At 36.8% G+C, this 26,476-nt stretch overlaps 2 protein-coding genes and 2 long non-coding RNA genes across 6 annotated transcripts; 1 reads left to right on the forward strand and 3 right to left on the reverse strand.

Annotated features, from left to right (window-relative positions):
* Positions 1-260: 260 nt before the first annotated feature.
* LOC137748120 (indole-3-pyruvate monooxygenase YUCCA2-like) lies at positions 261-2,973 on the reverse strand. Its single transcript, XM_068488203.1, has 4 exons — positions 2,281-2,973; positions 1,003-1,251; positions 753-875; positions 261-506 (listed from the first exon to the last, which is right to left on the reverse strand). Exons 1-4 carry the CDS (start codon positions 2,971-2,973, stop codon positions 261-263), a joined length of 1,311 nt encoding a protein of 436 aa, XP_068344304.1.
* A 5,246-nt stretch (positions 2,974-8,219) lies between these two features.
* Positions 8,220-9,833, forward strand: LOC137748122 (uncharacterized). The gene is made up of 3 exons (XR_011069994.1): positions 8,220-8,625; positions 9,171-9,249; positions 9,625-9,833. It is a non-coding gene; the product is annotated as an uncharacterized lncRNA (long non-coding RNA).
* A 1-nt stretch (position 9,834) lies between these two features.
* On the reverse strand, positions 9,835-13,201 carry LOC137748121 (uncharacterized). Of its 3 annotated transcripts, none has more exons than XR_011069993.1 (7): positions 12,873-13,201; positions 12,741-12,779; positions 12,394-12,456; positions 11,695-11,762; positions 10,938-11,566; positions 10,265-10,319; positions 9,835-10,115 (listed from the first exon to the last, which is right to left on the reverse strand). It is a non-coding gene; the product is annotated as an uncharacterized lncRNA (long non-coding RNA). The 3 variants fall into 3 exon arrangements; XR_011069991.1 differs by having other exon boundaries at positions 10,938-11,015; positions 12,873-13,152; XR_011069992.1 differs by having other exon boundaries at positions 10,938-11,015; positions 12,879-13,151.
* Positions 13,202-20,920: 7,719 nt separating this feature from the next.
* Positions 20,921-22,063, reverse strand: LOC137746412 (heat stress transcription factor C-1-like). Its single transcript, XM_068486434.1, has 2 exons — positions 21,821-22,063; positions 20,921-21,721 (listed from the first exon to the last, which is right to left on the reverse strand). Exons 1-2 carry the CDS (start codon positions 22,031-22,033, stop codon positions 20,921-20,923), a joined length of 1,014 nt encoding a protein of 337 aa, XP_068342535.1. The 5' UTR covers positions 22,034-22,063.
* Positions 22,064-26,476: the final 4,413 nt, after the last annotated feature.

Here is a 26,476-nt window from a genome sequence, read left to right on the forward strand (position 1 = left end):
GAACCGGACAACCTTTAGGGTATTATTATAATAACTGAATGATTGGAAAATCTCACAAAACCAATTTCTATTTTGTACCCACACTTCACAACCCTTTTTCTCTTCACTTTTTTCCTCCTCCAAAAGCAGCTGCATGAAGTGATCATTAACTTGTTTTATTTTATTTTTTATTTTATTTTAATGATCTTGATATTCTTCATCATCATCAGTTGCATAAATTATGCACGCAGGTTGTTTTACTTAGTTAATTGACTAATTAATTAATTGAAAGTTGCAGGTTGTGGTGGCGGTGGCGGTGGCGGTGCACAAGTAGTGAAGGTCATAAAATGCGTGGCCTTAGCTTTCCAGCTATGCTCAATATCCTCTGCAATCCTCGTTGCATCAAGAGATGCACCCAGCAGGCCACGTTGTGTAAACCCCACTGAGTACAACCCACATTCCCCTTTCCACCCGTTTGGGAATGGCTTCCGAGGCAACCCATCTTTTTCAGAAAACATGCTCGTTTCCTGATCACAACACAACAAAATTTCATCAATTATATATTCCATATAGCTACTTTCATGAATAAAATAATATTATTTATTTATTCAGAGAAAGTTGTCTCGACATAAGAAAATTGGCGAAATTGATCAATTTTCGAATTCGACTAGGTAAAATGGTCAATATCTTAGAATGTCGTCGATATTTAATTTTAATCTTTTCAATAATTAAAATTTGATTTCTAATCATTTGATCCTTAGAATGGTACGTACCTTCAACCAAGACATTACATTGCTTCTGTACCCCGTTGCATATATGATGGCATCGAAATTCTCTACTCTTCCATCTATAAACTCCACAGCTTGATGTTTTAGTTGCTTTACTGCCTTGCAAACCTACAGGGTTTTTTTTTTAATTTTTATTTTTTATAATAATTAGTCATATTTAGTTTGAATTTATGCATAATGGAGAGCGACGTGAGACAGCGGCGTGATTAACTTAACTAACTTTATTATCAAGTACCTTGATGTGGCCAGTTTTGATCTTAGCAAGGGTGCCAATGTCCAAAACAGGAGTCTTGCCAGTCATGCTCTTGAGCTCAAGAGGGCCACGCTCAGGACGGTGGATTCCAAACCGAGCAGTGTCGCCGAGCATGAAGCGTGAGACAAGAAGCAAAAGATGATCCACAAAGCGCATGGGGAACCACTTGAGCAACCACATGGACAATCCAAAAGTTGATATTCCAAGTATCTCTTGCGGCAAGATGTGCACCTGCAAAACAAAACAAATTTAGAATTATATGCAGAAAGAAAATTAATAAATTAAAGGTTTTTTTCTTATACATCCCATAAATAAATTTAGAATGATATGCATAAAGAATATATTAATAAATTACAGAAACAAGAATTCAAACTTATTGCAAATAAAAAATACACTATGCACTCTAACTAACTTGGTTAATATCAATACGCAACAAAAGAATTTTCTAAAAGCATTAAAGAAACAAAGGACTGGAAGATGATAGCTTGTGTGTGGGGGGTTTTTTTTTTCAATGTATATTCTAGTTGAGAAATGCTAAGGAAACTCGACTCTCTCTATGAACTTTTTACCATCTCATTATTTAACGTTAATTCTCGTACTAATATTATAAAACATTGTGCCATGTGTATACGACTAACTGATTCTCTGTAAAAGAACAGTTCTATATATGGGAAAGCTAGCTAAGCACATAAATTTTTTCATACATAAATGGTATTATGGCATAAGATTTTGTGTTTCTGACCAATGTTTGCGCATGCAAACAAATTCCAAGAAAGTAAAGAGAAGAATGAAGGACGTTTTGCTTAGAGTCTTCGTTTACTATAGTGGCTCTAGATCGAGTGCATGGCAAGCTATAGCTAGCCTGGTCAACAGCATCCACCACTATCTTCCCAGAATTATGCATGTGTGTTAAAAGAAGAAACTTTTAAAGTACTTCCATGTATAGACTGTTTAAAGTAATTCACAACTTCTTCTTTTTCATCAAAAACATAAGTTCTCAAATTAATTACTCAGTCTAAAAGACAGAGGTACTATGAAATGGACTCTTAACATTACTTCTTAAAGTAATTAGGCAAAAACTAGAAGCACTGAGATGAAACCATATCAAGCATGGAGGAGAGTTCGAATTAGATTCTCGTAACTTTTGTGTGGGGTAACTGCTCTACCACTAAAGCTGTATTCCTCCACAAATAATGAAATAAATCGATTTATATTCAAGAAAAAGAAACAAAAATTGGGTTATAAGTTGAGTATGCTCACCGAATCCTTTACCACTAGGGAAGGGCGTGCATTGTAGTTGCAAAGATCCAAACAAACCTCCATGCCTGAATTACCACATCCAACTACCAAAACCTTCTTTCCCCGAAACAACTCACCACTCTTGTAAGAGCCAGTGTGGACAATAGGCCCACCAAACTCACTCACTCCTTCAAATTTTGGCACAACTTCCTCAGCATTTTCACCAGTGGCAACAATCAGCCATTGACAAACATACTCAGTCTCCTCGTTTTTCAATCCCAAAGTCTTAACAAACCAAAGCCCATATCTATTATCATACCTTGCACTCACCACCGTTGTGTTGAAAGCCGGCTTCAAATCAAAATTTTCAGCATAAGCATTCAGGTACCCCACAAACTGCTGCTTTGTTGGGTAAGTAGGAAAATCTGAAGGAAATGGCATGAGTATGAGCTCACAGAATTGCTTGGGGAGATGAAGCCGGAGACGGTCGTAGGTCTTGAGCTGCCATAACGAAGCTATGCAGTTAGCTCTTTCAAGTATCAAGCTTGGAATGCCTTTTTCTTTGAGACAAGCAGCAACTGCTAAGCCGGAAGGACCAGCTCCGATGATGACCGGCCCTGGAAACCATATGCACTTTGCTGTAGGTTTAGTTTCCATGTTCGCTTCAAAAGGATCATGAACTCGCTTTCCTTCCAGTTCTTTCAAAAAGTCCATATACGATCAGTGATTAGATATAAGCTTCAAGTAATACCACTTCTACTAGTAAAGAAAGAAAACCTAATTAGGGTTACCCATGAATGAATGAGATTAGGATGAGAATTGAGAGAGACAATATTGGGAAATAGAGAGAGAGAGAGAGAGAGAGAGAGAGAGAGAGAGAGAGAGAGAGAGAGAGAGAAGAGAGAGGGTGTACTTTTCCAATGTAGGAAATGAGGGTTTGGTGGTTCTGTTTTGTGCAAATGGAGGGAGAGGCACAGAGTTGGTGAATTGAGGATTTAAAGAGAACACTTTAGCAAACAAAAGTAGAGAGTGAGTGGGAGGAAGAAAATAGGGGATCGAGGGTATTCACAATGACATTGAAATGGGTTTCAATATATATAGACATGGTAGGCATGGCACGGTGGTAAAAGTTGTAATTTGAGTGCGATATCTTTATATGTTAGTAAAACTACCATTAACCAACAACAACCTCCTCATCACCCACCTTATCACAGAGAGAGAGAGAGAGAGAGAGAGAGAGAGAGAGAGAGAGAGAGAGAGAGAGAGAGAGAGAGAGAGAGAACGTTCTAGTTACAAGGACTAGCAAGCTAGTTAGGATATATACCCTACTGATGAGAGTACTTACTAAATCAAACACATAGTAGATGGTGGTGACGACACGATGAATGAGAAAATTTTGTATGAGTATACTGCTAATGTGACATCTTGTATTAATAATAAAATGTCATTTTGTGTAAAATTTATGTAAAACATAATATTATATAATAGGTAATGCTAGGAGACAAAATTTTTAAATCAAATTATGTAAACCAAATAATACAGTTGTTGATTATTGGATTATTAGTTAAGTGTTAATTAACATGCTTATTTTCTATTGGTTACACGTTATTTGATTTGCAAATTTGGTTTAAAATTTGGGTAATGCTAGGAAGACTGAATTTGTAGACAAAACTTTGTAAATTAAATGATATGAAAGTTGATACTTGGATTATTACTTAAGCCTTGATAAACATGCTCATTTTTCTTTATGACACATTATTTAGTTTGCAAATTTTGTCTACAAATTTAATCTCCCTAACATTATTCTTTAAATTTTGATCTAACTATCATTATCCTTATACAATTAACACAAAATGCTATAATAATTGTATACTATACCGTGTAAGTTGCTCTCGATGTTAAGCATCAATCCCATGGTCAGCCAATATATATGTAGGACGGAATGGATATTTTGGAAGGGTTAAGCAAGAATTTGATGGACCCCGACAGTGGAGAATCTCTTTGAGCAAATTAACATTGACGCTACTGATGTTTCCATGGAGACTTCCTAGCCGTCTGATTTTAATGCTTTCTTAGATGTATTGGATCACTCGTGAAAATTTGATGGCCCTTTTTCATCATCCTATACCAAAGAGCTCAACGATTGGGATGGATGGTCATAAAGAATTACAGGATGCCAATCTACGTCGAAAAATATCGGTCGAGAAATTAACCAGCCCCACCTCCTGGAGCACCTAATACATCATAGCATCATCATCATGATCACAAAAATGATTATGTTGGATTCACAGATATATAAATGTGCCATGTACGTTCAATGTATTTGTTTTGTGTGATCCAAAGAAATAAACTTGAAGATTGACACTTCTAAATGGTAGGTGTGGATCAGGGTGTGTATCCTCCCTTAGCCACGTGTCAACTTTCTGTGATACGAGGATGTGATTGGAATATTTGTTATTGGACATGCACACGTGGCACTGTGCTGCCTTAACTTAAACGAACATACTTTTGCTCATCGCTCTAAAATGATGATAATGTTTATTATTTTATTGACCACCGTTGGATAAATTTGATTTAATTTATTAAATGCACAAATCTCAAAAATTCAAAATTGTAGTCCAACGATATGGTGATGCCACCACTTTTGGGTGGTGGGCAAAACTGCACTAAACTTGATCTTAATTCTCCTTCCAAAAATGGGACATCTTCACTTTTACGTATTGGAATATCATTATGTAGTTTGGAGAAAATACCTCTATACTATAGATTGAATATAATTTACAATTTATATTCACTTAAAATTGAGGTCGGAGGGTAAAAGAGGAGTGCTAAAATCACGACTCAATAAGTTTTATGAAGTTAATCAATCCTAACTTAAAATATGAGTCTCATATTTTTGGCACTCTCCTATATAATCATGGATGAACTCGAGCCAGCTAAGTGATTACGTAAAATGAAACTTGATCTTTCACTAAGAATAACCAAAATATTAATCTAAACAAAGGTGGAAAGATAGATACCAAAACATATTCAATATTTATTTATTTTTATGTAGAATTACCTATTTTATTAGAAGTTGAAATTGTATGATTCTTCACCTTACACGTACAACCGGTCCCCATCGATCACTTACAGTTTCTCCAAGCTTTTGGTTGGAGAAATGTCTGGGATGCTAAGTGAGAATCAAAGTAGCCTATTTGAAGTTAAAAACCCGATTGCCTTGTCACAATTTGCAATGGCCACTATGTAGCCCTAATTTGGAGGAAGAAAGCCAAAAATGCCATCTAGGTTCCAAATTCGAATACCCCATCATTTTGGAGAATCTCTTTCCATTTTTCTTGTTTGTTTTCTTTGAACAAACCTAAAACCAAACATGTCACCAACAATACTCTCTCTCTCTCCTCCAAGATTCTTTCCTTCATTAATCAAACGCTAAGTTATGTTTGCTGCATGCCTTACGTGCACAAAAGCACATTTACATATTCCCACTTCTGAATTTCTCTCTTTTCTTTTGGATTGTAATTTCCGCGTTTTCTTTCCATCAAAATATAAGCATCTTAGTGCCATACGTGTGTGCTTTCGGCAGCTCAATCTACTAAAACCAGTAACAATTTACAAGAGAAGATCACCATCATTGTGACATCCCACATAGTCCAGGGGAGTGATCCTTAAATGTATATTCTCATTCCTACCTAGCACGAGGCCGTTTGGGAGCTCACTGGCTTCGGGTTCCATGGGAACTCCGAAGTTAAGCGAGTAGCGCGGGAGAGCATTCCCAGGATGGGTGACCCATCGGGAAGTTCTCATGTGAGTTCCTAGAAGCAAAACCGTGAGGGCGTAGTCGGGGCCCAAAGCGGATAATATCGTGCTACGGTGGTGGAGCGGGCCCGGGAAGTGGTTCCCCCCGGGTAGGGATGTGACAATTTGGTATCAGAGCCTAACCCTGGCCGTGGTGTGCCGACGAGGACGTCGGACCCCTAAGGGGGGTGGATTGTGACATCCCACATCGCCCGGGGGAGTGATCCTTAAATGTATATTCCCATCCCTACCTAGCACGAGGCCTTTTGGGAGCTCACTGGCTTCGGGTTCCATGGGAACTCCGAAGTTAAGTGAGTAGCGCGCGAGAGCATTCCCAGGATGGGTGCCCCATCGGGAAGTTCTCGTATGAGTTTCCAGAAACAAAACCGTGAGGGCGTAGTCGAGGCCCAAAGCGGACAATATCGTGCTACGGTGGTGGAGCGGGCCCGAGAAGTGGTTCCCCCCGGGTAAGGATGTGACAATCACAAGTTACATATTTGAACAGAAATAATAGCAGAATTTTATTTGTGACAGAACAGTTGCAAGGGTGTCAATCTGGGTACATTTACCTTAGTGTTCATCTAAGGTAAGTTCACACACACGAAATAACGAATAATACTTTAGTAATTGAAAAGAAAAGGAACACTACAAATTCGATGACGTACTTATTTCTAATTCAGTTACAAAGCACTATTTTTGAAAAGAATTAACACTAAACCTAATAAGCAATGTATTTAAAACTTAGCGAGCAAGAAATCCTAATATTTAGCCCGCAAGAAAAACAAATCTTCATTTTCAACACAAAGATAAAAACTTCTACACGACCATCATAAAATGATAATAAACAGATCTATCACTACATTAATATACGCAACAAACTTACATCGAGGCATACAAAATTTGTCCCTAAACAACAAGGGTGTGTAGAGGTTAAGGTCATTGTGCTTTTTTTTTTCCTTTTTCTTTTTTTTTTTTCCCAAAGAAAATCTCCTCCTTCATATTTGTTGCCAGCAACCTGGCCTTTAAGGACGTCACTGATGAGTCACTTCTTGACCTAATGATTAAATTAATTAATGTCATTGTATATGCGATTGGATGGCTCGACGAGGGAATGTTACCGGGTCAACTATACCAAAGTACATTTGAATTGTCTATTTTTCATTGATAAAAACCACTCATGCAGCAAGTCTATATCAATATGTACCATCTACAAATATTTCTGTCCATCGTTTGTGGCCATCATCATGATTGAATCTGATAGATTTTTGGAGAAGAATCCATGCCCGAGAATCAATGATGCCATTTTACGCCAGAATTTTGTACTTCTGTCGGATCCTCCGTATCTCATGATCGTGCTCTTGTAGGTAGATGTTGTACACAGTGTAACTGGAATAAGGGCCCTTCTCAATAAACCATATGGATACAGCTGTATAGGCGTGTTCGTATCTATGAAGTTGTCGAGGAGTCCAAACAATGGAAACTAGCTCCACCATTGTTAATATGATGCTAAGCACTTGCATGTACACGTTAGATAAGTAATATGAAAAATAACTCAACTTCTTATAAGTCATTGTATATAAGGTTTTTTCCTTTATCGATGTGAGATTTTTTTTTTTTTTTTACCGTCACATCCTTACACACCCTCTCACATACGGCGAATTTTCAAGCCAAACACGTGGACAACAGGAACCATGAAAAAGATTGTTCGACCATAAAATTAATTAGTAATATGGGGAATAACCCAACCTCTTACAAGCTCTTACAAAATTTTTTTTTTCACCGATATGAAATTCTTTTACCTTTACATCTTCTTAAATTAAGGGTGTACAACATGAATTAGGTTAAGTCTGAAAAGCGAGTACAGAGTGATGGATACGATTAGGTAAGGTGTAGGGTTGGAAACCCTCCATACAGCTTGAGCTGACAGTGTAGTAAAGCGAGATAGTGGCATTAGTATATTGACTAATTAAGTTGTACACTGATATTCCATTTGCAACTGCATGCCTACGAAAATTATACATACTAAAACTAAAACGGGGTGGGTACTGTGGATGATCAGTGAGTGGACCATTTTGCCCCTCGCTTTTTCCTCCTTTTCACCTTTGTGGCCTGCTTGGTGCAGTGGAAAGAACGGGTCATCTGGCATCCTGGGTCTGTATGCTTCCATATTTTTCTTTTTTGTTTAGCCCCATCTCTGTTTTGCATTTTGTCTAAACTGTGCTTTATCCTCGGTCTTCCTCTGCGGTTCTTCTTCTTCGATATCTCTGGGTTGGAACATATTGGGGCAAAAGTTTGTGATTTTTGTGCTTTAGGGGATCGTCTTTGTGGTCTCTGATTTGAGGGGGGGTTTCCCATCTGTTTAAACCTGGAGGTCTGGGTGTTTTTTCCACCCTGGTAAAATTGCTTTGCAAAATTTCTGGGGTTGCGATCGACGGTGAATATTTTGCGGTCTTTGCGTTTGTTTCCGTCTGTTGTTGACGGATGTTGGCCGGATCTGTTTCGAGTTTTGTTTTTCGTTTGACAACCGGTCTTTTTGCATGGCTGGGAAACTAATTTTATGCGACTGAGGTATGTTCTCTAAGTGGTGTTTTGGGTTTTGGTTAATTTGGATGAAATTGTAACCATTTTGTTTTGGGTCAGTTCTGATCATGTGCTGCGACTTTCCTGGCTAAGAGGATATTTTGCATTTTGGTTCCTTGATTGATCAATCGCAAATTTGGCATTGCGTCCGTTGAAAGGTGTTAGATTAGAATGTGTTTGTAACTTTTTGGAAGAAATGAGAGGAATGATTGAAGTTTGGGTAAATTTGGTGTTAGGTTAAAATCCGTTTATAGTTTTGGTGCACTGTGCATTGCCAATTCGTAAAAAAATTTACATTGCTGTTGATGTCTTGCATGTCCACCTTGCAAAGATTACAAGGTATCTTGCCACTCCTCATGATCTCCATATCTATTGCCTAAATAATTCTTACAAATATTATATAACCCGTGTCAACTAGCAAAGAGCTGGACCATGTATGGGGTACAGACATTTCAATCTGGAATTATCTTATATATATTTGTATGTTGCAACCCTTCTTAGTAATAAATTATTAAATAGACTGTGTAATGTAGCTTAATCTTTTACTGCACCTTAAGCAACCAAAAAGCTGGAGATGATGAAAAAAAGATACCGCCTCGCGCAACTTACAAGGTATGCTTTGACCTATGCTTTCGTAAATTTCATTCGAATCAATGCTGGTTGTGGTTGTAAATGCATTTCAACTTATTTAATTTTATACCCGTAGCATCGCACGGACACGATTGCTAGTTGTATCTAAATTCTAAATTCCTAGTGACCTTTAATACTAGGCATACTCACTTACAATGTCAACACTAAAAATTCCTCAATTACTTTGTATAAAGGCACCATACGCTAAATCTGACTAATCTCATATACGTACCTCTTATTCCCATTAAGATTTAGTGCTGAAACAGAATGTGACCTTCTGGACTAAAAGCAACATCAAGAGGTTTGTTTGTTTTTTTAATTTTATTTTAAGGGGACCTGTTGGTGGCTTTGTTACAGGAATTCATTTTTTAAGAAGCCGGAAAAACTCACAGAGGCATTTCAGCCTCCCCTTAGCCACCTTCTTATGATTCACCAGCGTCAGGAATCGAACTCAGGACGTGCCGTGTAGAATTCTCAAATGAAAAGACTAGAGTGAAAAGCATAATCCAATGATCTAAACAAAGAGTAGCACTCTAAGGTTCCAGGAGATAACATAAGGAAATTAGTAATTACTAGAAATCAGGCCCGCGCGTTGCTGCGGGATCAGAAACCGTATTAAAAAAAAATATGTTTCAAGGCTATAAGAGATTGTTATAAAACGTTAATGTTATTTAAACTGAAAGATGTTTGAACTTTTTGAATGAATTTTTACATAAAAAATATAAATTGGGTGAACGAACTTTTTGATACAATTGATGTTATTGCTGACCATTTTAAATTAAACGAAGAAGGTTGTCTTACGTAGTTGGACGCATGATAGTTGATACAAAATCTATTATCAACGTATCCTGCAAAACATCACGGAAATAATAAAAAACAATCCTGAATGATGACAGTAAAATAGTGAGACAGACTTGTACCAAACGTACAGACAGGACAAATACAAATTAAGGGGAAAATAACCAAGAATAAAAAGATGAGGCTTTTCAAAGCTTACCAAATAGAATCACCAAGCAATTTTCCAAAGCATTAAGTGATCTTTTGCAATCCTTCTTCGTAAATTTACAAAAAACACAGGAATAATTATATAAGCAACTAATAAGCTAAAAAGCTGATACAAATTAACGAAGAAAGCATTGAAGTTAAAAAAATACAATATTTTAACACAAATTAAATGATTCAAATCTCTGTATAGTTATCAATAAAATAGGTGAGTGCATTTTCAACTATTTGGGTTATTTACTTTAAGTAGATTACACCCTTCCCATGCTCGGTGAGGAAAATCAAAACCAATTAATAGCAAATTTCAGGAAAACATCCATTCTAAATATGAAACAAAAGCACATACGTCAATTCAATGTTCTTACTATATTCATTTAATCCAATGATAATATAAAAATTAAATTATACCTCTACTTTGTAATGTTTTGATTTTGTTTTATCTGCAGCTAAACCTAAATTTCAACGGTTCCCAGTATAATTATGTGAAAAACCAGATAGCAACACCATGTAAAACTCATATTGGGTGTCCACACCCACACCTATCAATTTACACATAAATTTGAACTTTGAATTATTTGGGTTTCAAAAATATTTGCACAAAAATTTGAAAAAAAGATGAATAAATTAAAACAAAGTAATATCTACTGGCAATTGAGACTGACCCAAACCTGTTATCAAGCTCTGCTATACGAAATAGAAATGGGCTGCGAAGAGAACTGTGCAGTATCAACAAAGTCTAGAACAACCTGGAAATTTACAAAAGTTAAATTTACGGCCAAAGAAGCAATTATTTACTGAATTATAAAGAAAAATCTTCACAAAATAGTGTCTAGTTTTACAAATAAATGAAACCCAAATTAAATTTATTGATAAAAACTAAAAGATTGAAAGATTAACTGATTAAGAAAAAAAGGCATGAATCCTGCCAAAAAAGATGCAAAATTTTTGCATTGGCAAACGATTCATAATCCACAAATGATATCTTAAACAGAACACATTAATCCAAGACAAAAGTTCCCAAATTTAAATCAACCAATATGAACAAAATATAAAACATGGTTCATTGTTTCTCTTTGCATTTTAAATCACATGGTGTTTCCCAATATACTATTGTCTTAACATTTCTTATACTCATGCATTAGATAAAAAATGATACCATGCTAAAATTACATGGACTGCTTTATCAAGGTTTAAGGAAGCAACCCCAAATCATAGTATCTACATATTTTTTTTCAGATTATCTAAAACACTTAAGCAAAACCATCACTTCTCCAATGAAGCCATGTGAGGCGAGCATCTGAATCGACAATGAAGAAACAAAGAAATCAATCTTCGATCACCAAACAAAGATTCAAACCCAGAGCTGTGTAATTCTTCAAAAAAAATTGACAGAATTGATTGAAGAAAGTGCGAAAATTATTAAACCTGATCTTCTGGACGCGATGCAGTGGTGAGAAATCACATCAACCAGCAACCAATCATGCATCCATAATCTTCCAATACGCAAGAAATCGAAATAACAATGGAGCTCCAAAAATCACACGAAAGATAATTTAAAGTTGTGAATCAACAAAACACAGAATTCTGAATAGATCTGCTTGTCTAATAACAAATCAAATTGACAGCAGCAATTCTTTGTTCTACGTTCTTCCGATGATGATCGGGAAATACAGTTGTTAATGTAGATAAAGGTAAAGGACACAAACCTATAACAACTAATTCAAATATATCCCTTTCAATCTATAGACTAATTCAACGATCTGCTCTTCCTGGATATCTAGGGAAAGGAATAACGTCTCTAATGTTGTCAATACCAGTAGCAAACAGAACCATCCGTTCAAATCCTAAACCAAAACCACAATGTTTGACAGCCCTGAAGCGCAGCAAGTCAATGTACCACTCATATGGCTCAGCAGCAAAGATAAAATCTTTTGCAACACATAAATGGAAACACCAAGTCTCCAACACCATCCAAAACCATAAAACAACACAGCAACGACACCAAAATTAAAAAATAAATAAATCCCACAGATTGGACTTTCACACTATAGAAAACATAACTTTCACAATATTAAAAAAATACAATTTGTTGCAGAAAATGCGTAAAAAACCGAAATTATTTACCTTGAACATAATTGGCTTCCAAGCTTGTACACAGAAGCCCCAAAAAACGAAGAGCACAGTGACCTGAAACAAAACACAGAAGCAAATCATACAACCAAACAACATATCTTAGGATATAAACAAAACACCCAAAATTACAAAAACTAAATTCCAAAAAACGTAGAGCAACACGTTTTGAAACGAAAAACACAAACAAATCATCCACCCAGACTGCGGATCTAATGATATAAAGAAAATACCCAGAATAAGGGAAAAAAAAAATACTTCCACAAATCCCCCCTCAACACGGAAAACTACCAGGAAAAAAAATTAAAAAAAATAAAAAAAAAGAGTGAAAAAATACTCACCAATAAACGACGGTGGACATTGGAGGTAACCAATCCACCCTGATAAAATGGAAAAACCAACAAAGACGAAAATTAACAGAAACAAATTATTGAAATTAACACCCAAATTCCAGAAATGAAGAAAAATTGAACCTTTACTTGCAGATCGGCAACGGCAAATGATATCCAGTGGCAGGGTACCTCAAGAGTGAGAGAGACAGATGAGAGATGAGTGAGAGACGCAGAGAGAAGTCGAGATTTGAGAGCGATGGAAAGTGAAAACGGAAGGAAAAGTGGAGAAAATTCCGAAGCAGAACCTTTCACTGATGATCGACGCGTGCGCAATGCGGGCAAATTCAGAAGACGGAGAAGATGAACGCGTGGCCTCGGAGGGCAAGGAAGCCATTTCGCTGTAGCAAAGATGGCAAAAAATTGGCTTAACAAACGAATTGAGGGGCATTTTGGTCCGCACACTGCTCTAGAACAGTAACCAGAAGTTTGGGTTTTAGTATATATATAATTTTCTTGTACAGTAAATGATTTCCTCATGTGGTAGATAAACTATAACAGACATTCATTAACTGTCGTTAAGCTCATAATTAAAGATTAATTAGTATGATAAAGTGTGATCTTAGTCGCTACTTTACTTATATTGGTAAATTAGGTGAAAGAGAGTTCGCAATTTGGAAGGGTCAGTTGTGCTTGTATATATGTTCTTTGCTTCTTCAAGAATGAATGTCAATGTGAACTGCCAATCGTATCAATTTTCTGGGAAAAGGAAAGGATCAATACCATTCTCTTTCTTTTCCCTAAAATTGTTTCCAGGAGCTTATCTTTTCATGTACAACTCGATCGTTAGAATATATGTTGAAAAAGATACCGTCATGAGAAAATAAAGCATGACTTGACACAAAATAATAAGATGACACCTTTCCCGGCGGTGCTGATCACCAGAAACTATATATAATATTATTTCAAAACGAGATTAGGGACATTAGACATATAAATTACAAATATATTAGTGAAAAAATATCTTAGTGGGCATCAATGATATTGGTGTATGAGGAGATCTAAACCCTTACCCATTGTTGCCGACTTGGAGTTCTCGTTGGCTGGAAAAACAACCACCTGTAGTAAAACCAAAGGTGATCTCGAAACAAGAGAATCACCTTGAACCTAATTCTAGGAACCTAACCCAGATCCACACCACCGTTTCTTTTTTCAATGGCTGAAAGTCATGCAATATTGGGTTCAACCCTTGGGCTTGCTGTGCTAACATCCACAGTAGGTGTTTTTGGGCGTGCTGTGCTAACATCCACAGTGGGTGTTTCTTGAGATTACCCATGCCATTCTTATTGGTAGCTATACACCCAAGACATACTGGGCGGGTGTAGTCACCTATGCAATTTATCTCATGAACTGAATGTCATCGTGTGTTCTCTCTTTTAGAACACCTTTGGGCGTACTTGCCGATCATGTTTTGCTTCCCTCCACCCTTCATCTCGAACCTCAAGTTTTTGGTTGTGTGGCATATATCCGTCTTCACAAAAATCAACAAAGCAATCTTGATTCATGTGCAGTGCTGTGTGTGTTCCTTGGCTTTAGTCCTCAACAGAAAGGCTATAGATGTTATCATTCATCACTTAACATACATACGTCACTATGGATGTAACCTTTTCTGAAGACGAATTATTTTTAACTCCCAGCCATACTCCTCAAGGGGGAGACAACCTGCAGACTTTGCACACAACCCAAGTGTTGCGGACCATGCTGACCGTACTGCCCGCGATGACCATGATGACCGTCCTCACTGTGAAGACCGTGTTGCTCCAAGTGATGCCAATTTTGGGTTGTGCCCAAAATCTGTCAACCCAAGTAATGAACCTATCAGTCCAATTGGGCGTAGTGAATGTGACAGCCCATATGGGCTTAACAAATCCACTGATACTAATTTTGGGATAATAGATGTTGGCCCGAGTGGGCCTACATTAGAGATAATGGTTGCACTGAGTGATGAGATAATTAATGGTGGCCCAAATGTGCCTGGTTTGGTTATTGCAGCTCTATGATTAAAGGAATAAAATGAGCAACAATAGTGAAGTAGATCATGTCAGCCCATCTCATACTCCTCAAGTATGAGTCTATGGTCCAACGGGTATCTCCGAGGTAAGCTCTCACTCAAATGTTGTTCAATAATCTTATGTGTTACCTCATCGAAAAAATGAAGGAATACTACTAGACAGGTACTTTCCATAAGGAAATGTGCAACCAAAATATTGTGCACTTATTCAGCAGATAGAAACTATCAAAATACCTACCAGATTGGAACAAGCCTTAAAACATTCGAAATGGACATAGGCAATGCAAGTTGAAATGGACGCATTACAAAAGAATAATACATGGAATGTGCTTGCACTTCCTAAGAGAAAGAAATCAGTGGGATCTAAGTGGGTGTTCAATATCAAACATAAGGCAGATAGAACAATTGATAGGTACAAGGCAAGGTTAGTGGCTAATGGGTTTACCTAGACATTTGGAGTCAATTATCAAGAGAAGTTTGCTGTGGTTGCGAAAATGAATACCATTAGAGTTTTATTGTCTCTTGCAGCTAACCTTGACTGGCATCTGAGACAGTTTGATGTAAAAAATACTTTTGTACATGGAAAGTTAGAGGAAGAGGTGTACATGGATATTCCACTAGGGTATGGCGTTGCGAACTTCAGTGGGAAAGTATGTAAATTTCATAAAGCAATGTATGGTCTTAAACAGTCATTCAGAGCGTGGTTTAGACAGTTCACCCAAGTAATGAAGAAATATGGGTATCAACATAGTACTTCCGACCATACTTCGTTCATCAAAGGCAATGATGGTAAAGTAGCCTTGTTTATCATATATGTAGATGATACATTAGAAATCGAATGGTTGCAGGCGTATTTGTCTTCTGAGTTTGAGATGAAGGATCTTGGGGGACTTAAATACTTCCTAGGGATTGAAGTGTCTAGATCTCAGGAATAAATATACTTATCTCGGCGAAAGTATACGTTAGACCTTCTGTCTGATACTGTTATGCTAGGGTGTAAACCAGTAGATACACCTTTTGTGCAAAATCATCATTTGGAGATCTATTAGGATCAAGTCCTGGCGAATAAGGAAAGGTATCAAAGGTTGGTTGGGCTATTGATTTATTTGTCACTTACAAGGCCAGATATTGCTTACGTTGCAAGTGTGGTGAGTCAATCTATGCATGCTCCTAGTGAGGATCACATGGCAGCAATAATGTGGATTCTAAGTTACTTGAAATGAGCTCCAGGAAGAGGGTTAATGTACAGAAAACATGGACATATCAAGGTGAAATGGTATACAGAAGAAGATTGGGCTGGAAGTATTGATCGACGGTCTACATTGGGGGACCTTACGTTTGTAGCTGGTAATCTTGTGACCTGAAGTAAGAAGCAAAATGTAGTGGCAAGATCTTCAGCCGAGGTTGAGTACAGAGGAATGACGCATGGTATTTATAAGTTTATATGGCTTCAGATTCTACTCATTGAGATAAGGTTTAAACCAAAAGGGTTTATACTGTTGTACTGTGATATTAGGCAGCACATGAGATAGCTAACAATCTGGTGCATCATGATAGGACCAAGCATGTTGAGGTAGATAGACATTTCATAAAAGAAAAGTTGGATGTTAATTTGGTTGACATTCCGTTCGTAAAGATAGAATAACAGTTGGCAAATATTTTAACTCATGCAGTTTCTACTAAAAGATTTTAGGACTCACTCGACAAGTTGGACCTAGGGGATATCTATGATCCAACTTGAGGGGGTGTTAGCGTGGGTCAAAGTTCTAGGTGAAATAGGAATGTATTTGTATTTTCTAGTTTGTTTCTAATTCTCTTTAATGTTCCTTGTGTCACAAGGAGAACTTGTGTGTGTGTGTGTGTGTGTTGCCTCCTAATTTGAGTAGAATACCAAGAAAGATTGAAACCTTAAATTATAATTTTAATTGTTCATACGTATTACGGTTTTACGTCTGGTGGATCACATAAGGTGAACCTCTAAGCACAAATCCCTCTTCAGCAGCGAGAGATTTTTCAATGTGCCCCAACAAACTTATATATATCCAAGTGGAGGGACACTTAAAAGAAAAATTCTCAACTGGAATAATAACACATGGCATACTTGTACATATACAAGTGTGAAATTGGTACCAAGTGGATTACCCTGCAATAAAACTTAAAAATCAACTGTACTGACTAGTTAAACATACTAGTCAATTGAGTACAGATTGTTAGACCCCCACGCATATAAACCAAACAAACTTAAAAGGTTAACACTTACCAATGTGAACTTTAGTTAAGTTTTAGTCTTAGTAATTGAGTTACGTTCACTTGATTAATTTAAGTGTCAATACTAGCAAACCCTACAATGTTTAACTCTAACAAGGGTTATGAATAAAGCTTTGTAAAGTATTGAACACAAGGAAGTTTTTGGTCGGAAAAACCTACCTCTGGGTTAAAAAACTGGGGAGACTCTACTGAGTAAAATCCACTAGTGTAAACAAAGTTCATACAAAGACCACACAAGCTCAATTCATATATCCCTATCTATAGAGCAGCTTTACCTTTGTATAACCTTGTCTTACACGAGATGAACTCTTTTGGTCTTCACGAAGTGATAGCTCCTCTTGAGTTTTTCACCTTGTTGCACCGAGATCAACACAAACAATGATATGATGTTATGATATGTTTATGAAATTTGGATTCAAATAACTAGTCAAATTCTCCAGTCAAACAGTTGAAAGAAGAATCTAACTTGAATCCAAACACTTGGTCTATGAAGGATATGAAACTTAAATTTAGACCAAAGCTTAATGCACAACCATTAAAACAATGCAACTCTAATATGCAGTGATTGGGTGTTTGTGCATGAGATGGTTTTGTGGCTAGGGTTTTGGTTTGGAAGCTTCATAGGTAGCTCTAAGCTAAGTGCACTCCTTTTTTTTTTTTTTTTTTTTTTTTAAATGTGAAAAAACCTAACCAAGGAACAATTGAATCCTTGAAAACCCTTTTAATGGGAGAGATTAAAGTTTCAGACAAGGGGAACAAGGAGACACGTGTCATAAGCCAAAGAGACCTTTGTAGATCAAGGGTGAGAGATCCACTCATGGGAAAAGATGTCAGATGGCCCATGTGGGCTGTCTGAATTTACTTGCCTCGACAGCTGGACAACAGACGAAATTTCAGACTAAATAACAACACTAAACAAAAGGAATTTTGAAAAATAAGCTTGACATGCACATGCAAATGTATGATTCAAACCTTTTGTAGTGAAGATGTCAAGTGCTTTGACAAGTTCAATCCCAATAGAAATTCTAGATCAGCATTGTACCCTAACTATGTTTGGATGAGGAAAATAAACTTGGAATTTTGATAAAAGTCAGAATTTATAAATTGACATGCATCAATTTCCTTGTTTGGATTCATAAACACAGAAATTTAGAATTTCTGCGTGGATAAAAAACTTAGAATTTGGGACCTCAATTCCCAAGTTCAAATTCCATGTAAATAAGTGTCATTTCCCAATTTCTATGATTGAGAGTTTAAAAATAACAAATTCCGTATTCAATTCCATTGTTCTTTTAGGTTAACCAAACAAGAAAATTTACAAATTCTAGAAAATAAAATCTCATCATTTTAATTTCCGTCATTTTTAAATTCCTTAGTAATCTTAAATTTCTTCATCCAAACATATGAGCATGTGTGGTAGCATTTACAAATTTTGACAAGGTAAGCCAAAAAAAAAAAAAAAAAAAAAAAAACCTAGTACTTAATAAAGTGGAGGGACACTTAAAAGAAATTTTTCTCTACTAGTAAAATAACACATGGCGTATCACTCCGTGTTCCGACCACGTAGAAAAATCTCTCATCAACATAGCGTAATTAAGCACGAGTCTCTGACTTTGACCTGTATCTTTGGCTCATCGTTGACTTTATTGCTCGACTTTAGACTAATGTTAATTACTTGATTATGTTTATAAAAATTATGATTACATTTTAATAGTCCAACTCACGTGCCCTGACTACATTGAAAAATCTCTCATCAGCATCTGCCCACCCAACATGATGGAAGCGTAATTAAGCACGAGTCTCTAACTTTGGTGTGGAGCTTTGGCTCATCATTGGCTTTATTGCTTGACTTTAGACTAATCTTAATTACTTGATTATGTTTATAAAAATTCTGACTACATTTTAATAGTCCTTCAACTCACGTGCGCTGTGCATTTAGCATGCCTATGTCAGGTGCCTGGAGTGAAAGAACAAATCCGGTATTGTGTGTTATGTGCAGAATTGTAACTGTATGACATGGGCACTAAAGCGTGCAAGAGTGGCACGTAAGGCAAGGCATGTTTAGAGGTGACGGCCTACCTTACAAATGATGGGAAACCCTTGTGCCTATTGTAAATTTGCTGTGTCCCTCAGGGGTTCGAAGGGTCGCGAGAAAATCCCGGGTAGAGTCGTCTTATGTGCCAATTTACTTGTAGGAGTATAGATTTTGATGGGACCATTTACGAGTGTGATGCCTTGTGAATCAGCAACACTCTGGATTTTTTTTCCTTAAATTGGATACGCTTTTGGATGTGGACACTTCCTAATAGTAAATAGTGTTGTAGTTTGCCAAACGCTGTAGGGTTTGCCACAGTGTATATTAGTAATTGCGATTAAGACAAGCCAACGTGGCCATTCGTGATTGGTCGAGAGTATAGTTAAAATGTGTTACTTCTTATAAATAGAAAGAGATCATCTTCAAATATCTTCCTTCAAAATTCTAGAATCAAGTGATCTGAACCTTTGAAATTTGATCTAACGGTCAAAAATTATTCTAACTTTTGTAAGTTTTTACTAACTTCTCTATTTTTAACCATTAGATCAAATTTTAAAAATCCAAATTACTTGATCCCTGGATTTGAGAGAGAGATCTCCGGAGAAGATCTCTTTCCCTCATGAATCATGTGAACTTGGTCACTAAGAAGTAGTGCCTCGGTGAATAGAAATAATAATATATTTGGTTATACTTTTCTTCCTCGTTCCTAAAGCACTTTTTATGGACAAATTGATAAAATTATTCATATTCTTCATGAGGACGTGTAAATTTTTAATATTTTATTTATTTCTTACCAACTTTATTACCAAAAACTAAAAGATGTTTACCATATGTGTAAATATAAGTGAAACTCATACACAAAAAACATAATTTGTAGTTGACAGGTTAGCTAAATTGAGTTTAAATAGTGACATGAATTTTCAAGAGTTTGCGGAGTTTCCTTGTTTAATTCGAACTCTTTTCGATGACTGCTATGGGGTCACTAGAACTAGACTAGTCGTTCATTAGTGTTTCTTTTCTCTCTTCCTTCCATGTTTTTTAAAAATAAAAAACCTAAGAAAAACAACTAATTATTAATAAAACGGGTCTGAGGAAATCCAATAACATCCTCAAAGATCAACACATCCACAAGAGGAGAAGGCTCGTAAAAAAATGAAGACTAATGTCAAACTCATGGCCTAATTCTGTCATACTATCAGCCACTTTATTCTTCTTACGATAAACGGATAAACATGATAAAGCGAGTCAATACTGAGCCAACATGATAAAGCGAGCCAATACTGAGCCGGCTGCATTTTCAATGATATATGATTTAAAATTACAACATTTCCTCGTGAATGATATAAAATTACAACCTATCCTCGTGAACTTAATAATTCAAATGTTCAAGAACGTAGTTATGAAGCTATATCTAGCCAGACGAAGGACAAAAACTTAGCTCATATTCACCTAGTAACAGAATCTTTTGAAACATAGTCTACAAAGTTATAAATTTTTTGTTGGTAAAAAAAAATGTTATAATTTTTAAACTGGCGATTATGACGGAGCAAAATCATTTCTAACCATTTAATAATGGAATTTGATATCCACACACTCCATTTACTTCTCATATATTTTTTTAATTTTCGATCGTGGGATCGAATAAATTGAAGAAGATCAACGGACATAAATTATCAAGGGGTGTGTAAGAAGTAAAATGAGATGCGTGGATAATAACATAATTAAAGAAAAAAGAACGCAAAATGTGGAATCCAAGTAAGGTCTTGTTAAATTCGAAAAAAAATTAAACACAAATATTGTTAAAGCACCAAAAAAAAACTAAAAGCCTCCCTCCAATAGCGAAAATGGATAAGGCGGTGGAGGACTAGCTTCCGCCTCCGTAAAGAATCCCACTTCCCCGCCAGGGCCGCCGCCCCTCCCATTCCCATACCCATACACGGAATTACTACTATTCCAGGTATTCTCCGCCCCATGACCCGACGCCGTCGGATTCATGTTATACGGGTTTTGTACAGTGTGAACCCGATCCACAACCCGCCTCTGCCTTAACCAATCCGACGCCGTCTGGCCCTCCGGTGGCGTGGGATACCGATTAAAACTCTCCATCTCAAAACCAGCTTCGGGAGATGAGGAAATTACCCCTACGGTTCCGTCATCTTCGTCCTCAGTTTTGACGGAAGTAGTGGCCCCCATTGTCGATGACGACGACGACGTCGATGCCATCATCATAACCCGCCGTTTCTTCTCCCCCAAGTGGGCCGCCGTTGCGCGGTTCTTCTCGAGCATCATACGTGGCAGAATCTCTGGGTCCTCCGCCACTTTGTTCAGAAACGCCATCATTTGCTGCGGCCGTCGCTCCGTCGCATCCAGCCGCCGGTTCATATCCCCGATTTCTTGCTCCAGCGCCTTCTGCTCCTGCTTCAACCCCGAAATCTCCCTAATTATATCTTCGCCGTCGAGCTCCTCGTGCTTCGCCTGTAAGAAGTTTGAATTTGAATTCGAACGCGAACTCTTGCCCATGTGTTTTCTCCTCGCCACGTTTCTCAGCAAATGCGTCTGCCCTCGCAGAAACCACTCGCTCGCGAACTCCCATTTATCTGGATCGACCTTTCGAAATCCCTGCAAAAGTAATCAATATTACGAACTGGGTCTTTCAACTCCCTACTTAATTAACAAAACCCATTAATTAATTAAAAAATTTCACTACTGATTGCTCACATAGGTGTTGAGCTGGCGTACGAAGCTGGAGAAATTGTTGTGCTTGAAGTAAGCGGGTAACAGTCTCTGAGAGAAGACCACAGGGTCGACGACGACGAAGCTGTTGTTGGCTCTTCCCCACGTGATTAAATTGTCCGTCGTCGGATCGTTGACCATCTGGTAAGTCTTCATAACGAACGGTGCGATGACGTTGTTGCCCTCCTCCATCATCATCCCATATAACTCTCCTTCACAACTCTCTGTTTTCTGTCTGCGTTTTCAGAGCCTAATCTCTCGCTGCTTTTTATCCCGAATAGGTGAAGGAGCACCGTAAATAAATAACAGACGCGTGCACAGTAACACCGAGCTAACGTGGCACCTGGCAATAGGCATCTGATATTTAATTGGCGGGAGCGATGTGGGACCCGCCTTCTGGCCTTTTTAGTACACGTCATCGTGAGATATTTTCCAGGAGACAGATGGTTCCACGCGCAATTTAGGAGCGTGGGACTGGGTGCAGGTTTTTTTGCTATTTAGTGACGTGGTCCGCGGCGGTGCTTACAACTGTAGTTAGACTAGACGACAGGGCGGGCACTAATCGAGATTGGATTGGATTAGCACTTTCTCGCAAGATAATTGGAGGAATTAATTAATAATTTCAGGGTGTTAAGGCTAATTACCATAGGCTCAAAGGGCACGATAGATCTTAGCCGTATTAGGCTATGATGGTTTGTGATAAGTTAACTAATGGCCAACAAGAGAAATTTTTAATTGTGACGGGAACATTAATAATACATCACGTGTTTTTATGTAAGTGGTGAAAAATTTTAATTTTTAAGTGATTAACCTTTTAATACACATATATCCCACTATTTATATAAAAATATGTGATATACCACATCGTATGACTGTTATATCAAAAAATCTCTCTGGCCGACAATTCGTTGTCCACATTTATTTGTTTGCGAAATCAATGAACTGAGGCAGCCGTGGGAGGATTTGAAAGTTGATAATCAGTTGAGAAGATAAGGTGGCATATGGCTTATTTCTTGGACTTAACTCAAAAGGGCAAGGTGGTTATGATTCGTCCATTTTATTTCATGGTGGAGAAACAGATATTTGTCTCGAATTAATAACTCACGATGTTAATTGTTTTAATTTTTACATAATAATTTGTTGTTAGACCAATTTTAACTTTTGGATTCAAATCCGAATAATTAGGTCCACTAAAATATAGAATTGAGAACTGTAGATAGTGAACGTCACCGAATCCTAAAGACCCAAATTTCAAAATCTAAAATGTAATAGTTGTTGTGGAATGGGTTTAACCCTAATTTTTTTTATTTTTGATAGGATAGTTTTATCTACACGCTTATTTTTACTTCTCACACATCACTCTCAATTTTCGACTTAAATGAATTGAAGAAGATCAATAGACAAAAATTAACAAGGGTGTGTAGGAGGTAAAAAAATGGTGTATGAGTAGCACTACTCTTTTTGTTAAGGATTTTTTTTAAATGGTCTGTAAATAGCACTACCGTTTTCGCTAAGGATTTTTATTATTATTATTATTTTTTTTTTTGTAACTTTGAGTTTTTTTTTATTAATAAACGATATTATCTATGTTAATGAGGAGGGAATGAGTTTAGCCTCACAATGTGCTAGTAATAATGTGGTTCAAATTCACCTTTGGCGATAATCAAACTTAAGACATCTCACTTACAAGTGAAGAGGAATACCCTTAGACTGTAATACTAAGTGGCTGTAACTTTGAGTTATGTTATCTTAGTTTAACTTTACGAATGTTTTGACCATAAAAGAAAATTTTTAATTCCACTAAAATTTTCAAAACTGAACAAATCACACTAACCAACCACTCAACCGACCAAACTTTGATACACACACAAACCGAGCTTCAGTATATAAGTCAACCATACAAACTTCAAAACCCACAACAACCTTTGGATTTGAAAACAAATATGAACTTTTTTATTGAAACCAAAAGATTGCAAAAGAATAATCGAATTTTAATCTGGACCACTAATCACCAACAGTCTAGAAATTGAACTACCCATAATTGTCCAAATATTACTGTTAGACACTTAGAGTCCCTTCCACTTGGGGCCAAACTGTTGGCCACTCCCCATTTCCATTGCCCGTTTGCTTTTTAAAGAAAGTTGGGGGTCCCAAATTTGGGTTTTAGATCATCTCCAACCCATCCGGCTAGAGGACCATAGGGTCGAGAATAGCCCGAAGTGACAAAAAAAATGTCCCAAACTGAAGATTAGGCCAAAGGGCTCGTGGACCCCACTAGGCCATAATTGCATAATCAGGCTAATCGGCTGACCCAAACCTGGGATGGTCCAGAAATTTGAAGTCCAACGACTACTAGCTAACGCTAGCTAGCCGTTGGATTTGAATTTTTTTTTTTTACAAAATTTTTATTTAAAAAAAATAATAAATAAAAAATTCTAATTTTTTTCCTATAACTACCTAAGCTATTAAACAACATTAAATAACATTAAGTAACATTAAACAACATTAAACAATATTAAACAACATTAAATAACATTAAATTTCACAACGTTAAAACTTAAACAACATTAAAAAAAACATGTAACAACATAAAACTTAAATGCCTACTCTAACAAAATTTGCAAATAAGGGTGGGTTTGAAAAACCGAAAATCGAAAAAAAAGGACCAAAAACCGAACCGAAACCCAAAAAAACCGAATTGAAAAAAAAAACCAAACCAATGCTGTCAAACTGAACCAAACCGAATTTGGTTGGTTCAGTTTTGGTTTTTAAGGTTTAGAAATCGAACCAAACCGATATATGAAAATCATATATAAATACTCAAAACATGGTGGCATGAGGATTCGAGCCCCTTCCTTCCAAGTTGGGGACAGTTGTTTCAAGCCATCTTGACTGTAGGCTTTGTCTTGCTATAATTGTACCAGTAAGTTATTTATAGTTATTCTAATATTTAAGGTTTATAAAATTTCTAAAGTTTACAAACCCTAGCCGTCACTCCCATTTCAGTTTTCACCTCTTGGTTTTCTCAAACACTCTATCTCTCCCCCTCTGTTGCTTTCTTCCTCTTAGCTTCCTCAATTTCTCTCTCTCATTCCTCTCTTCCTCCAAATCACTATCTCTCCAGTCTTCTCATGTCCTCCTTGCGGATTCTTTCTTCCAAACCATGATTTTCCCTCACTTTTTTCAAATCGGAACCACCTCCAAATTGGAAGATTCTAATCCAGGTTTTCTGATCTTTCATAGGTAATTTTTGAATCAAAATGAATATGATTTATATTATGATTTTGCTTAATTAAAATGGGTTTTTCTGTTAATTATTTTGTTGGGGTTTTACATATTATAATCTTCCAATTTGGCAGCAAGGAGAGGAAGTTGCCCCCAATCCACCATCTTTATTCGATGCAACTATGGCAGCAAGGAAAGGAAGCTGAGCCAAGTCGTGACTAGTGAATGAGCAGATGCATAGGTGTTGCCATGGCTGACGAGAGGTTTGGGTATGAGTGGGCAGGTTTGGGTTCGATGGAGAAGAGAAATTAATAGAGAAATTTAGGTTGGATTTGAGATATGTGTCATGGTTGGGGATGAGAGTGGAATTTAGGGGAGATTGGTTGTTTGGTTACAAGTTTAAAGGTATTCTCCTTACTAAATGAACTGACAAAAGATTTAAAAAAAAAAAAAAATCGAACCAAATCCGAGACATAAAATTATTGAGATTTCATATCAACAAGAAATCTGCAAAGTTACTCACCTATTGACACATGTCACTCAAAATCCTATCCGAAAAATTATTGAGGTAGTTTAATTTAAGTAACCATATTAATTCAATTAAAATAATAAATTATGTTTGGCCTATGGCCCTTTGGCCCCTTTGGTTGGATATGATTTTTTGTCATAGGCTATGTTTGGCCTATGGCCTTTTGGCACATCGGTTGGAGATGGTAAGAAATATGGCCTGACACTACTCATTAAAATATTAATTTATTAGAGGACTATATGGCTAAAACGAGCCCTCTGGCCCTCCTTCGGTTGGAGATGGCCTTAGTTTTGGGTCCAAAGTCAAATTTTGTAGGTTTAGGTCTCACTGTTAGATTGCATTTGGACACGCATTAACCCAATGGCATAGCTAGCCGGGAATTATTTGGTGGGCGGGCTAAACTAAAATTATTACTACAAAATCAAATTTTTAATCCTATGTTGCCTACTTTAAGTTATGTAATAGTAAGCCTGAAGCAATAATTTGAAGTAAGAAATTTATATTATGTTTTCTAGGATTCTAGCCTTCAAAACTTTCAAGTGAATAAAATAAGAAACTATTTGTCGTATGAAAGTTTTAATTTGTTACCATTAAATTATAATATTGGTTAGAGTGACGAGTTGATTAAACATTTCTTAGCTTTTATTTTCCTCAAAAGCAGTTTATAATGTAAAATTTTCATTTGTTAAGTGTAATATGACAATTAAAAACATAAAATAGCCAAAAAGATTAATACATTTTAAGCTTAAAGAACAACAACTCTTCCCTTGCTATAACCCAAGAGAGCCTTGTACTTGAAGTGCCCGACCCTGATATCCAAATAGGCATCAAGATTGGATCTTGCTGGCCAACATCTGTGAAGTGACGCAAGCCAAACAGGCAATGAT

This window comes from Pyrus communis, chromosome 10 (genome assembly GCF_963583255.1).
Source record: "Pyrus communis chromosome 10, drPyrComm1.1, whole genome shotgun sequence".
Classification (NCBI taxonomy): Eukaryota; Viridiplantae; Streptophyta; class Magnoliopsida; order Rosales; family Rosaceae; genus Pyrus; species Pyrus communis.